This window comes from Temnothorax americanus, unplaced genomic scaffold, assembly GCF_048541705.1.
Source record: "Temnothorax americanus isolate GAGA-0224 unplaced genomic scaffold, ASM4854170v1 Scaffold152, whole genome shotgun sequence".
Classification (NCBI taxonomy): domain Eukaryota; kingdom Metazoa; phylum Arthropoda; class Insecta; order Hymenoptera; family Formicidae; genus Temnothorax; species Temnothorax americanus.
Genome location: NW_027509289.1, coordinates 149,077 through 162,873, shown reverse-complemented (window position 1 = coordinate 162,873; position 13,797 = coordinate 149,077). Strand labels below are relative to the sequence as shown.

General features: G+C 31.4%; 1 protein-coding gene and 2 long non-coding RNA genes across 3 annotated transcripts in view; 1 reads left to right on the top strand and 2 right to left on the bottom strand.

Annotated features, from left to right (window-relative positions):
• LOC143895326 (uncharacterized) overlaps positions 1–13,797 on the bottom strand; it is an 89,030-nt gene that overhangs the window by 43,408 nt on the left and 31,825 nt on the right. The window lies entirely within an intron of this gene.
• LOC143895325 (uncharacterized) lies at positions 3,569–7,541 on the top strand. Its single transcript, XR_013256276.1, has 2 exons — positions 3,569–7,130; positions 7,207–7,541. It is a non-coding gene; the product is annotated as an uncharacterized LOC143895325 (long non-coding RNA).
• The window catches only part of LOC143895323 (uncharacterized), a 43,736-nt gene continuing 39,454 nt past the window's right edge, over positions 9,516–13,797 (bottom strand). Inside the window, exons 4-8 of the mRNA XM_077402372.1 lie at positions 13,367–13,520; positions 10,829–12,387; positions 10,614–10,730; positions 10,305–10,518; positions 9,516–10,020 (exon numbers count right to left, since the gene is read on the bottom strand). Of these exons, the coding sequence (XP_077258498.1) occupies positions 9,629–10,020; positions 10,305–10,518; positions 10,614–10,730; positions 10,829–11,461 (1,356 nt within the window). The 5' untranslated portion in view covers positions 11,462–12,387; positions 13,367–13,520 and the 3' untranslated portion in view covers positions 9,516–9,628. The remainder of the gene's footprint in view (positions 10,021–10,304; positions 10,519–10,613; positions 10,731–10,828; positions 12,388–13,366; positions 13,521–13,797) is intronic.

Below are 13,797 nucleotides of genomic sequence, written 5' to 3'. Positions count from 1 at the left end.
TCCACCCTCAAGCGATCTGTAACGCAACTTTGTAAACTGCCCATTGAATCCGATAATGACGAACCTCCTAAGCGTTAAGCCGCCCTGCTGGGCAGAGTAATTATTAAATAAGAGAAAGCCGGTATTACTCTACTGTTACAAGGTTTAACCAAATGTATTCGTCGTTCATGAAAACAGAACGAGGCGGGTGGAATGTTACGGAATGCACCCCTGATTGATTTGCACGGTTTAAACAATTCCAGAAATATTCTAAACGATTCTAGAAATATACACGATTCTAAAAGTATTTGGAAGCGTTCTGTGACATCCCACTCTCGGTACACCTCGACCTCTCACCGACACACCTGTTTGCATGTGTTGGAAAGTAAACATATTGTTTCGATGTCCTTATATGGGCATAACATGACAACGTTTTATCTAATTAGTTCTAACAAAACTTCGACACAAGTATATGTAAGGTGAGAGGTGGGGTACACAAAGTCCTCCCGACCGAAAGTCAGTCTGACAAAGAAGCGATCCAAATAAAGTCATACGTTTAGATCAAGAATCTCGTTACCACAAGCTGTAAAGACAACGATTAAACGAAGATTGTAAATAGACAAGTAATAAAGTGTCCTGTAAAGGGTCTGCATATTGTTCGAGTGTCTCTCGACCCTTCGAAGAGTGCATCCTTTCCACGATAATCCAGCAACCATAAAACGCGGAAACACCTTGCGAAGTATGTGCTACATTTATTGAAAATGTTACTGGTTATGCCAGATACTTTGAATTATTACTGCGTGGCATGGAATAAAGATTACTACCTTCTATTTCATATTGAGCAGTCTAAATTTACTGCAAGGATAACTATCTTATAAAGCAAAAGGATGGTAAATTATTCTTCACATCTCTTAACAAATTACTATAAAAGTGTTAAGATGAATATTTAATACCATATTTATTTTACGATTGATGCTTACTTTCGTCTTAAATGTACATAAGTTTTTCATTATTCCATGGTTTGCATTTATTATCAAATTGATATTATATTTCTCTAAAATTATTTGTGTGTTTTTAAATTGATTAATCTATTGACAATTGATAATATGGTCTTTTTTTTGGAAAGATTAACATGTTTCCTCACTAATGGAATACTTAAGTTCTCGACATTAAATTGAATTTGAGGTAATTATGTTATCAAGAAAAAGGAATTTCTTGTGAATCACCAGATTACTTATTTCAAAGAAGATAATTCTTTTTAATGAAAGGACTATTATTACTATTACGATTTATTGTGTTTTTCATATGTGAACGATTCTTTACTTGCGCAAATTGATTGTGATTTAACGTATGCAATTACTGCAAACATTTCTACGTTTTTAAAAATACATATTTTCTGTTCTAAAGTCCGAGAGTTGTGTCGCTTCTTACTTAAATTTACGAGACCAGGCTTATGCATAAGCTTGTACTAAACACATTTTCTACTAACTATTAATTTTCAAATAGGTATTACTTTTTTATAAACTATTAATTATTTGGTAAAACTTCGGATTAAGGGCGACCTCACCGATTTCAATGACCTTGATATATAATTTAATCTTTAATATTTAAAGTAAAATGCAAATATTTTGATTGATAAAACACCCAATACATATTTTACCAAATAGCTTTCGTGACTTCCCTGGGGAAAATATACTTTAAATAACTTTAAAGTTCTTAAAAGTAATCTTAAAAATTTAAGAGTTTACTTAATAAATTTTTAGGTAAATTAAAGTGTGTACAAGGTTGATCTAAAGTAATTTAAGAAATTTAAAAGTATTTTAAAACTGACTGTAAAATAATCTTAGAAAACCAAAAGTTTTAAAAACTGACTTTAAAATAGCATTCTGATACTCTAAAGGAGTGGAAAAATAGCTTTAAAGTAATTTTAATAAATCTTAGGTAATCATAAGAAATCATTAAACTTTAAAGTTTTTTTATGAATCTTGATCTTAACTTAAAAGTTACATGAAAGCAAACTTTTAAGAAGATTTATCTCATGTGGTTAAATCTTCAAGGTTTAGGGCCAGTTTCACAAGTGTCGGTTAACTTTTAATCGTAGATTAACTCACTCTTCGTCTTTTTCTAAGGTGGATGTTAGAAAGAGACGAAGAGTGAGTTAATCTAAGATTAAAAGTTAACCGACACTTGTGTGAAACTGGGCCTTAAAGTTATAAAGATAAAGTTTTAAGTATTTTAAAGTTATAAGGTTTACAGTTATAGAGGATAACTCTTAAGGTTTTTTTTTTATTATTATTATTTCTATATTGCATCTGGAATTTTTAATGTGTTTTTAAATTTTAAAATAAAAAATAAATATTTATCTTCTTTTATATGTTTGTCCTTATATTAGGAAGAGATAATTTATAAGATTTTCTTTAGTTTTTATAGTTTGCTTCTATTAAAACGAGTATAAAGAATAAAGGATTCGTATAAAGAATTCCAAGTAAAAAACAAAATTGTATTAAATTATCGTCAAGTTTGAATATATTAAGTAGCATGTTTTACAATAATTGCAGTATTTTAACAAATAGAGCCGCAAATTTCTAATGAGCCCGGGTTTCTGACATTCACCCGACATTAAGAAATATTATATCATATATTCAATTCAAAATTTTATTACTCTTTTTAAACTGAATTTGTTTCTTAAGATAATTTTTGAAAAATTATATATTTGCGCTGGGGTTATGACATGTAGACTATATATAACACTTTATATCAAATTAAGAAGTAGTCTACCACGTAAGGCAGTTGGCTCACGATCCAGAGGTCCCCGAGTTCGAATCCCACCAGGTAAGTGTGTTTTTCAAATACGAGAGAATATTTATAATCATAGACTGCATCTTAAGAAACAAATTTAGTTATAAAATAGTAATTAAATAATAAAATTAAAAATATTTTTTTTGAGTGTAAGTTATAAGATTACTTTAAACAATAATTTTTTAAAGTGTCCAAATTTACCTTTAATTTTTTTAAGTTTTTCTTTAAAGTAAGTTTTAAGGTTTTTTAAAAAGATTTTTAAGGTAAATTTTCCCAAACCCGTTTATATTAAACGTACACTTTACGTTGATTTGTGTACGACGACTTTAATGTGCACTGAGTGCGCACCAGTTCTGCCAAAGAAAAACGCTATTAGACTTAGTGATATATATAAATAATCATCAATTAAACCATATTAAAATTTCACAGAAGGGGAAGGATATAAAATAAAAAGTAACTAAAATAATCTGTTAAATTCTTAAATTTTTTTAAGGTTTGATATATCTCTAGTAATAATTGCATGCGTTTAATATATTTTTTATTTAATATATTTCTTGTTTAATATATTTCTTGTTCACATTTGATATGTCTGCGATACATCATCGTTGCAATACAGAATTCTTAGGGCCGATTTCACTGTCTTCGATTAACATGATCCTCCGATTAAACTCTTTGTTTCAGTCAAAAAGAAACAAAGATTGAGTTTAATCGGAAGATCAAGTAATCGGAGATGGTGAAATAGTACAGAGACGTAATGATTTATCCTAACTAAACTTTTGAGATCACAGAATTTAAATGTCAACAGTCGTACTCATAAATTGGCTTAAAAGTATATAAAAAAAATACAAATATATATTTTTATACCAATTTAGAAATGTGATAAAAAAACATTTAGATTTAATCTAATTTTAAAGACCTCGTAACATATTTTTTTTTTATATTATATATTTTATTATATCAAGCATTTTATATCTGTATTTCATTGATAATATATTAAACATGTATCGATTTGACTAGTAATAACATGCGCATATACACATACGCATGTGTGTTTTTTTTATTTCTCATTTGGTATTCAATTGCTTACAAAGTTTATACTTATTGTATAATTCGGTTATGTTACAGCATTGTCACAGGAAATAAATTCTACTGATTGTGAGTAGACAGTCAGGATTTTATACAGTTCAATAACTTTATCTTTAGTTGAACTGTTCAGTTGAAGACACATCAAATAAATAATTAACAAATGTGCGCAGTTAACAAAATTAATGGTAAGTTTTTATGTATATGTATATAGAAAATGGCAACTTTAAATAAGTTAAAATATAGTATTCATAAAAATATATCGCAAAAGAAAAAACAAAAAACATTTTTAAAATAAAAAAAAATCCAAAAATTTTAGTAAAAAAATCTAATGATGATACCAAAATGTAATTTTCAAATATCAGAATAATTGTCTGAAACCAATAATTTTGCAGATGAAGACAATTCTTCAATAATGGCACACCCAATAATAGAGGAAGAAACAGAATTAATTGTCAAATCAAATCTAAAATCAGAATTAGCTGTTAACTTAGATCTAGAATCAGAATTAGCTTAACTCAGATAATAGATCAATCACTAGTCCTCTCTCAGTACTTATTTATACTTCTGCTTTATAAAATGTTTTTCTGACACATAATATTACACATGTATATACAAGGTGATGCTATTTTACGTATTTTGAGATCACATCATTGTTTGTCATATTTACCATGTTCAACTAGAACTTTTTTAGGGACACGAAAAAAGTTAAATTATAATATTGTTCCATTAGGTTCAGGTCAATATATTCATATTGGTTTTGAAATAACTCTAAAACAAAACTTGGCATGCATAGCTGTAAACCAATTACCTACTAAAATAGTTATAGATATAAGCACAGATGGTGCAACGTTGAATGGATCGTTACAATTTTAATTGGCCAATACAATATAGAATAAAAAATACAAGAAATAGTAACTATTATAGCTGGAGTCTATATAGGAAAATCGAAATCATGTGATTCTCATAAATTTATGAAACAATTTGTTAATGAAATTCTACAAGTGATACAAAATGGTGGAATATCCATTAATGATAAAAAAAATTCCTCTACGCATTAGATGCTTTATTGCAGATGCGCCAGCAAGAGCATTAATTTTAAATCATAAAGGTCACATGTCTCCAAATCCGTGTTCTAAATGCAAAATTGAAAGGTTTAGATTATCTAACAGAATAGTATTTAATGTTTTTGATTCACTGTTATAAACTGATTTTGAATATAAAATGTGTATAGATACAGAACATCATCATGGTAGAAGTCCGTTGTCTGTGCTTCCAATAGGATTAGTATCAAATGTTCCTTTCGAATATATGCATTTGGTCTTGCTTGGGGTGACTAAAAAACTGATAGCCGCATGGCTTGAAGGGAAGTATGCCGTGTCAAAATTATCTGGTAGACAAATAAATATAATTTCAGCAAGATTGCGTTCTGCTAGCGTTTATTGTCCACGTGAATTTTCTCGTCGGTGTAGAGATATTGTTGAATATAAAACTTTTAAGGCTACCGAATTTTGTACATTTTTAATATACACAGGACCTTCTGTATTAGGTACATAATGTGGTGACACATAATGTTTATGTACATTTTTTATTGTTATCATGTGTTATCCGCATTTTTATATCTGATATTTTATCTGATGAAGATTTTTTATTTGCATAAAAAGCATTGCAAAAATTTGTAATTTTTAGTGAAGATTTATACGGAATAGAATTTTTGTCGTATAATTTGCACGGTTTACTTCACCTTGCCAATGATGTTAAACTTTTAGGAAAGTTAGATTCATTTTCCGCATTCAATTTTGAGAATTATATATCAGAATTTTGAAAATTTGTACGTAAACCTCATTGCAACAGTTTGTACGAAGATTAAACGAGCTGAATTTATGTACTACAGCAGGGAGCACACACTTCTGCACAACGTATAATACGTAATAGTCCAGCAGCCACCGCCTGTTTTTTTCAGTGATTAATAACAGGCTAAATCTTCGTGAGTAGGTTTGGTTCGACAAGACGCCCAAGTCTTCCCTGTGAAAATTCTCGATAGAAGTAGCTAATGAAGTGCACAGGTGTAAAACATGTCAATTTAGTGGGGTGTCGAAATTGTCTAACTAACAGTAAGTTTTTTATTGAAATGTTAAGATAATTGAATAATAAACTCGGAAAAACAATTGTCCTACAAAATGGATGGTTTGACTGGAGCGTCCTCCGCTCCGAATATGTCCAAATAACGAGACCATAAAAATTATTAATAACCAGCTGATTTTTTGTATACAGCTTAGTAAATATTTGTATAATGAATTGGCCACATAGTCCTACAAATTTGGTGGTACGTTCTCCCAGTCCTACGCTTGGAAGTTGTCGATTCCACGGTAACACTTTTTTCATTAATAACAACCTAGTTATAATTTTTTCCTATCGGGAATAAAGTGTAGAACACAATTTTACCACTGTCCTACACAAAAAGTGGTATGTATTTCCAGGAATAGATATATCTTGTTCACAAATTTAACTGTATATTTTGATATACAGTTAAATGCATAAATAATCCCGAGTAAATCACGTTGTCGTTACACATTAAAAAAAAGCCCAAACACAATTCTGTACTCTGTAAAACTTTAGTATATGTCAAGCGGCCCTGATAAGCATGTACCATTTTCCACCGATAAGGTTGTAAATGCGTTTATGGCAATAGTTTTTTTTAACATAACGAATAAGAATCACTAATATTAATGGAATAATTGATTATCTTAAATTATTAAAGAGGTTGAATATTACAACCCCGACTACAACCCTGCTTTCTACCGGAAAGGAAAGAAGAGGCCTTTTGATATTTTAAAAAAAAATACGAAATTTCAAGAGGCTTTTATACAACTGCACACCGGGCGTGCCGAATTAGCAACATCGAGTGAGGTATTCCGGGTTCTTGAAGAGTACGTGTGCAGATTGTATGCATTAAAAACCAAAAATGACGTCAACAAAGGACGGTACGAGTTGTTTGAAAAAGGCTACAAATGCAACAATCAAGACGAGAAGATTGTAAAAAAAAATTGTTGGATACTCAGTGCTACCGCCAACCAAACAAGAGCTATTGCAGCAGATTAAACGAACATCATACATCTGCAGTATATGGTGTAATGCACACATGCGCAGCCTCACCGAAAAGAATCCAGAAAATTGCGGATGGGCATTAATTGATAGCAAGTACCATTATTATTGGTTTGATGGCCCCCACAGTCCATCTCTTGAAGAATTGTCTTTTGATGTTCAAGGTATTCTATTATTACTTTTCTTACGTATTGATGATTATGCTGGAATTTGTTAATTTTCCTAATTATTTTGTTACAGAATCAGATGACATTTATTCTGACGATTGCGACGAAGATGAAGACGATGTTCAAGGCGAAACTGACGAAGCGTCGAGATCGGAATCCGACGAAGATTAAGATTATATTTAATTAGTTTTATAATTGCATTTTTTAGTTTTATTTTGGCAGGTCATATACTATTACAGTTCATACAACTACAATTATATTATCAATTATATTATATTTAATTATATTATATTTAAAAAAAATATTGATTCTGCTTACGAATACATGTGTCCCAAATTACATAAACTACAACTACGAAATTATGTTATTTTCAATATTCTTCAAACATCATACATTAAACCGATATAAATCGTCAGCAAGAATTGGTATATAATATGCATTTTTCCAACAATATATATTATCATAATGAACTTTATAATAGACATCATAATGGATTAAGCATTCTATCCAACAACTCAGAATTAGCAATTTACGAGATTAAAAGAAATAGTTATTTTTTTAAACGTAGCTATCCCATTTCTATTTGTAGTAAAAAGATGTCACTCTATTCTATCATAGTTGTTAATGGTTATCTTATTGGTAAGCGCCACACAATTTAATGCTATACAAGTATCAAGTATCTGAGAATTTATATCTTGTAAGATAGAACGGGGTTAAGCAATTGGGTACAAAATGATTTTTTAAAAACACCATAATATGATAGTTTATACAAAAATTGTATTGTAAATAATTTTTTTTTTAAACGTGAATTTATTAATAATTAAAGCGTTTTGAAACATGAATATTCAAACATCAAAAACAATTAAAAATCAAAATTTGGCCTCTTTACTTGTTTTTGTTGTTTGCTTCATTGAGCGTAATTTTTTCGTTATTTATGAATATTCAAACTATCCGATAATGCCCCGGAAACGCCCGAAGTTAACCGAAGGTGATGTGACGTCACGACGAGAAGTTTGAGACGGTGTTATACAGCGAAGTAAAGAGTTCATACTTTTATTCGAGTTTCTTGAGATAAAGTAAAAAATGGTTGATTCGGGCTTTGTGTAAAAGGTAATTTCAATAATTTACCAAAAGTGGACATGTTTATGGTATATGTAAACATGTGAAAAATAATAACAACTTTAATGCTGCTGAGGTCCGCAATGCAAAAATGAACGTGTAAGTTATAGTTTTTAACATAAGAAAATATATTAAAATTTGATTATATTTATCTCTTACAATATTGTATAAAAAATAGAATAACGCATCGCAAAGCTTGAACTATATCTCTCTTATACAATAACTGTCAACTTCTGACTTTACACGCATCATACTAAAGGTATAGAAATGCTTGGTCTATACATATATTATTGATATTTTTTTGCAGAAAACATAATTATAAACTAATTATAAAAATTTATTGTTACAGAGGTGTATCTTAAATTTGTCGGTGGCATAAAGTTGAGAGAAGCTCTCAGTTATTTCTTAAAAAAAACAATAACAGATGAGCTAACATGTAAATTCACTTACTGTGGTCGAATAAAAAACTCTTTAGCATTTTATAATACACAGATTGCAAAAGTATTTTTTTTGTAAGTATTTTCCGTCTTTTAAATCACAGTATATATGTTAAATTATGTATATTTTGATTCTTTAAATAATAATAATATATAAATAATATTGTTTAAGATGAAGCTATAAAATGTGCCCAAATTTTAAAGGACCCGAAACTAGAGCGGTATTCAAATGAGAAATAATGGAAAAGTTTTTCATCGTGCCGTAAAACAACGGTATTATTAGAAAAGTAACAAAAATAAAAGGACAGCAGGACTTTCAGAAACGGAAAAAATGTCTTTTGAGGACACCGCTTTCAATGATCATTTTGATGGCACTCTTGAAACGGAAGATCCTGATGCGTCCGATGAAAGTGATTGATATGATGTATTTTTATACTAAAATTTATCGTCAATTGATCGATCAGCAAGCATTGCAATATTTATATGAGCAAGTATAATATCAAAGACAGAAAGTAATAATTTATGATGATACACGTAGATATCTTGGGAAAATTTACCTTAGAAATCTTTAAAAAAAAATCTTAAAACTTACTTTAAAGAAAAACTTAAAAGAAATTAAAGATAAATTTAGACACTTTAAAACTATTTTTTAAGGTAATCTTATAACTATAAGGCAACTTACTTCAAGAAGAATGTAAAAGGAACCTTAAAATTATGAAAAGTAAATTTCGACAATTTTAAAGTTAAAAGTGCCTAAATTTACTTTTCATAATTCTAAGGTTTTTTCACAAGGATAAATAAATTTTAAGGTAAGTATTATTGTAAGTTAAATTTGTTATTGTTTTATTTATTATGAATTTTTAAAGTTTTTAAAATATTCAGTACACCCATGTTTTACAATTTCATTTTCCTTTGTAACTCTGCCAGATTTATTAATTGCTAGAGAGCTTCTTGTTGATCCGGGTTTGCTACTTTGTTTAATGCTGCTAATTGTAATAAAAGAGGAGCATTATCTGTTTTTTGGTTGCTAGTATTGATCACATCAGTTTTCTGATTTTCTATCAATTGTTGCTCATCATACTGCTGAACTGCTTGTTCCTGCGGTTCTGTTTTTACAGCTACCTGCTGTGGATTGATTTCAACTTGCTGTTCATCAACCTGCTGCTGCTGTTGTTGCCCATTCTGTTGCTGAGCTTTTTCAGCAACATACTCGTTTATTATTTTCTTCCCTTCTGATATTTTGGAAAAGTTGTTGAGCTTGTTTCCAATGGCTTTGTATACATCATCTTTGATGTCATCAGGAGATTTGGCAAAATATTTGGCAATATAATCTGAAAGTCAGAAAGGAAAGTAAGATATCAATATTTAGTTCAATCAATGATACATAAAAAAATGTATAGAATGTATAATATATTGTATAAATGTACATAGAAAAATGTAAGCAATAAGTATTAATCAAAATTAAACAATAAGGCAAGCTGTGTGGTTGCTTTAATTACTGCTTGATTTTGATTAGTCAAGCCGCTTACCATGCTGTCCTATATACTACAGCATTTTTATAATATGCATTATAGATTGATTTATAAAAAAAAATTAAGAATGAAGAAAAACATACCAATTATTTCTTTCACTTTTTCCTGATCAATTGGCTGTTTTTGGAAGGCATTTTTATGAGCATTTGTTTTCTTTCCTTTAAGAGAACATAAAGCCAACTCACGGATTGTGAACACCAAGCCACACAATTCTGCTGCTAAAACTGACAGTTTTGAATGACGAGCTTTTTGCACAGTTGCGAGTGACAAGCTCTTTGAACCAAACGAAATCATGATCTGAAAATTACAAAAATATAAATTTAAAAAATACATGCATATATATGTTACATAAGGTAATTTAGTTTATTAATAAAAATATAAATAAATTTTACCTTTGTAGGATCATTTCCCTTATGTGATTCATCTGAGCCCCCTTGAACACCTTGGTTTGGAATAATCAATTCTTTGCTGTTTTTAATAGACAAAGTTGACTCTGAAAAGGATTCGACCTGAAAAATAAACAATATATTTAATTGCCATTATTAATTATCAACAAATAAATTTAATTAAAAACTAAATTTTAATATAATATTTAATTCTTTCTTACATTTGTACTATTTTTTTCCATTAATGGTGAGACAGCTTGATGGTGATCTAATGTAGGTAATATTATTCTTTTTTTCTTCCTTTGCTCTTTTTCTCTATTTTCTTTCTCTGCTTTTAGCTCCTTCTCTCTTTCTTTCTTTTCTCTTCTTCTTCTTACATCTTCCTCTATGTCTTCTGCTATTCGTCGCGCTTTTTCCTTCTCGTGCTTGCTTTCCTCTTCTTTGCTTCTGGCTTCTCTCTCGTTTTTATATCTCTTTGCCTCGTTTCTTTCTTTATATTCTCTGTCCTCTTCTCTTTTATTTGGTCCGTCATCACTCTTTCTGACCTCTTTACTTTTTACCTCTTCTTTCCTCTTCCTCTTCTCCTTTTTATTTTCTTCCTCTCTCTCTACCTCTTTCCACCAGCTTTCTCCCCATCCTCCATCGTTCCATCCTTCAACGTCACTTTCTTCTTCCTCATCTACTGCCCTCTTCCCCCTTAACGCTCCGTCGCTGTATTCCCTCGCCTCCTCCGTTTCCCATCGTTCACTGCTCTCATCCGATCCTCTTTCTTCTGTCTCGTCCTGCCCCTCGCTCTTTTCGCTTTGCCTTTGTCGTTTCTCCAGCCTTTCCATTTGTCTTCTCATCTCTTTCATTTCTTTTTTTTATTTCTTTGGTCTGTCGCTCTATTTTCTGTCCTACCTCCCTTATTTCCTTTATAACTTCTTTTATAGTCCATCTCTTCCGTCCTCTGCTCGGTCCTCGTCGTCCTCTCCTCTCCTGTCACTACATTGAAATTGTTAGTGCTTATGACTGTCCCTCTATCATTACCTGCCTCTGTTCTTCCTCCCCGCTTTCTCTTCCCTTTTTATCTACATTATTCACTTACTTTCTGTCTGCCTCTCCTTCGGTACGTTCCTTTTTCTCATTCTATTACTATTTCTACTTCTAACCTCTCGCTTATGTTTATTTCGTCTTCCGCGCTTTCCATCAGTGCGCCAACACCATCGCCTCTCCTTCAGGTCTGCCATCCCTGCCCGCTCCCAGCGCCGTCTCTCCTCCCGTCTTCGCTCTGCGCGCGCTCAAGCCTACACCGTTGCTGCGCCTCGACGCCCCGCAGTAGTGCCAATCCGCTCTTTTGGAGGGGCCGGCACCCCGCGCCGTCTCGGCCGCAGCCGGTGTTTCCGCGTCTTACGCCCTCTCCTCTCACCACTTTCGTCTTGCACTGCCGCCTTCCGATCGCGTTCTCGCCAGCACGCCTGCGCGACCCTCCGTCTCCATCGTTCTCATCCCCTTCTTCCGCTTTCTCCCTTAGCCCTAACCTATTCGTCTCTTCCTTCTTGTGTCTTCTCGTTCTTGCTTCCCTGACTGTTCCGCACGTTCCCTTCAATTTCTCTTCTTCCTCTATGTTTCCTCCGTCGATCCCATCGCTCCCCCGAGGTCCTCCTTCCTTTTCCTTCCTTTTACTCCGTTTTCTCTGCGCTTCTTTCCATGAGCCGTCTGTTCGCTCCTACCGTCTTCTTCCCTCCCTTTTTGCTTATTATGTTTACAGCATTTGCACCTTGATGATAAATCCTTTATCCTTGATTTCAGATGAGGAAATTATGTGAATTATAGTATATTTTAAAATATGATTGGAAGTTACATTAAAACATTATTTCTTTTTATAATTGTGAACAAACTGGTCAATAAAAAATTATGCAATAATAAATTTCTCTCTATATACAGTAAAAAATGCAGATAAAAAATTTTTCACTAAATATTTACCTCTGTTTGAATGAAACAAGGTATAAGCATTTGTTTAAGGCTCCTGGGCGATTGCCGCGGCCACGTTGGATCGTGACGTCAGAAGCGAGAAATAACACGTTGTATATCTTGCGTTTTATTTCTAAATAAAGAAACTTTTGTGTAAAATCACACTACAGATCACTTGAGCACACTTCAAAAATAATCCGGCTGCATTCATTTTTCTCGACGGTTATTAAACAACCGTATATATAAAACGAATGTGAATATGAAGCCACCGAAAAAAAGGGATGCAGCCGAATTATTTTTGAAGTATGCTAAAGTTATCTGTAGTATGATTTTACGCAAAAGCTTTTTTATTTAGAAATAATACGCAAGACGTACATCGTGTCATTTCTCGCTTCTGACGTTACATGTCCGCGGCGAGTACCCAGGAGCCTTAAAGAACAATTGTTGGGAATGACAGATTACAAAACGTGTACACAGAGTGTATGTAAGAGGTCTTCCCTTCAAAGTAGTTTTTACAATAAAATATTTATAATAAATTTGATTCTCTCAAAAGTCTGTTATCAATCAAATTATTTTATAATAGCTTGATATTGTGGACTCAATTAAAGCAAAGATATTTGAAAGATTATATGTATATATGAGGACTTCGCCTCTACATTCTAATCATATGTAATTAACACTATTAATAAGCCAATATAATGTATATGGTTTAGAGATTTTTTTCAATACTCTAAAGAACTCTTCATAAATCTTTCTTAGATTTGATTGAAATCTGCATGAACTTAATTCACTTACAAATAACGTACCTTCAAGAATTGAGTACATGGTCTTGTAGAGTTTCAAATCATTGCGAAGTTTCTTAACCTCAGTTTCAAGGATGCTGACTTTTGACAACAATTGGCTATTTGATAACTTACTTCTTTCTGATTCCTCATCAGAATCATCTGAGCAAGAAAAGACCTAAAAGAAAGTCAAAGGAATTGTTGGTAAAGCCATGAGAATTGAATGAATTTATTACAGTTCTTTTATGTTATTATAAATTATTATTATTATTCTTTTTATTATATCATGCTGTAGCAAAAAAGTTACAGTTGCAAAGGAAAAGGAAAAGATTAGAAAAAAAGTAGACTAATTGTAAGAGTATTTTTCATTTATACAGTTCTGCACAATTTGCATTAAGTTCTGTCTCCAGAAAAAAATTTAATTAAAAGACGATCAACTGTATAATTCAAAGTGA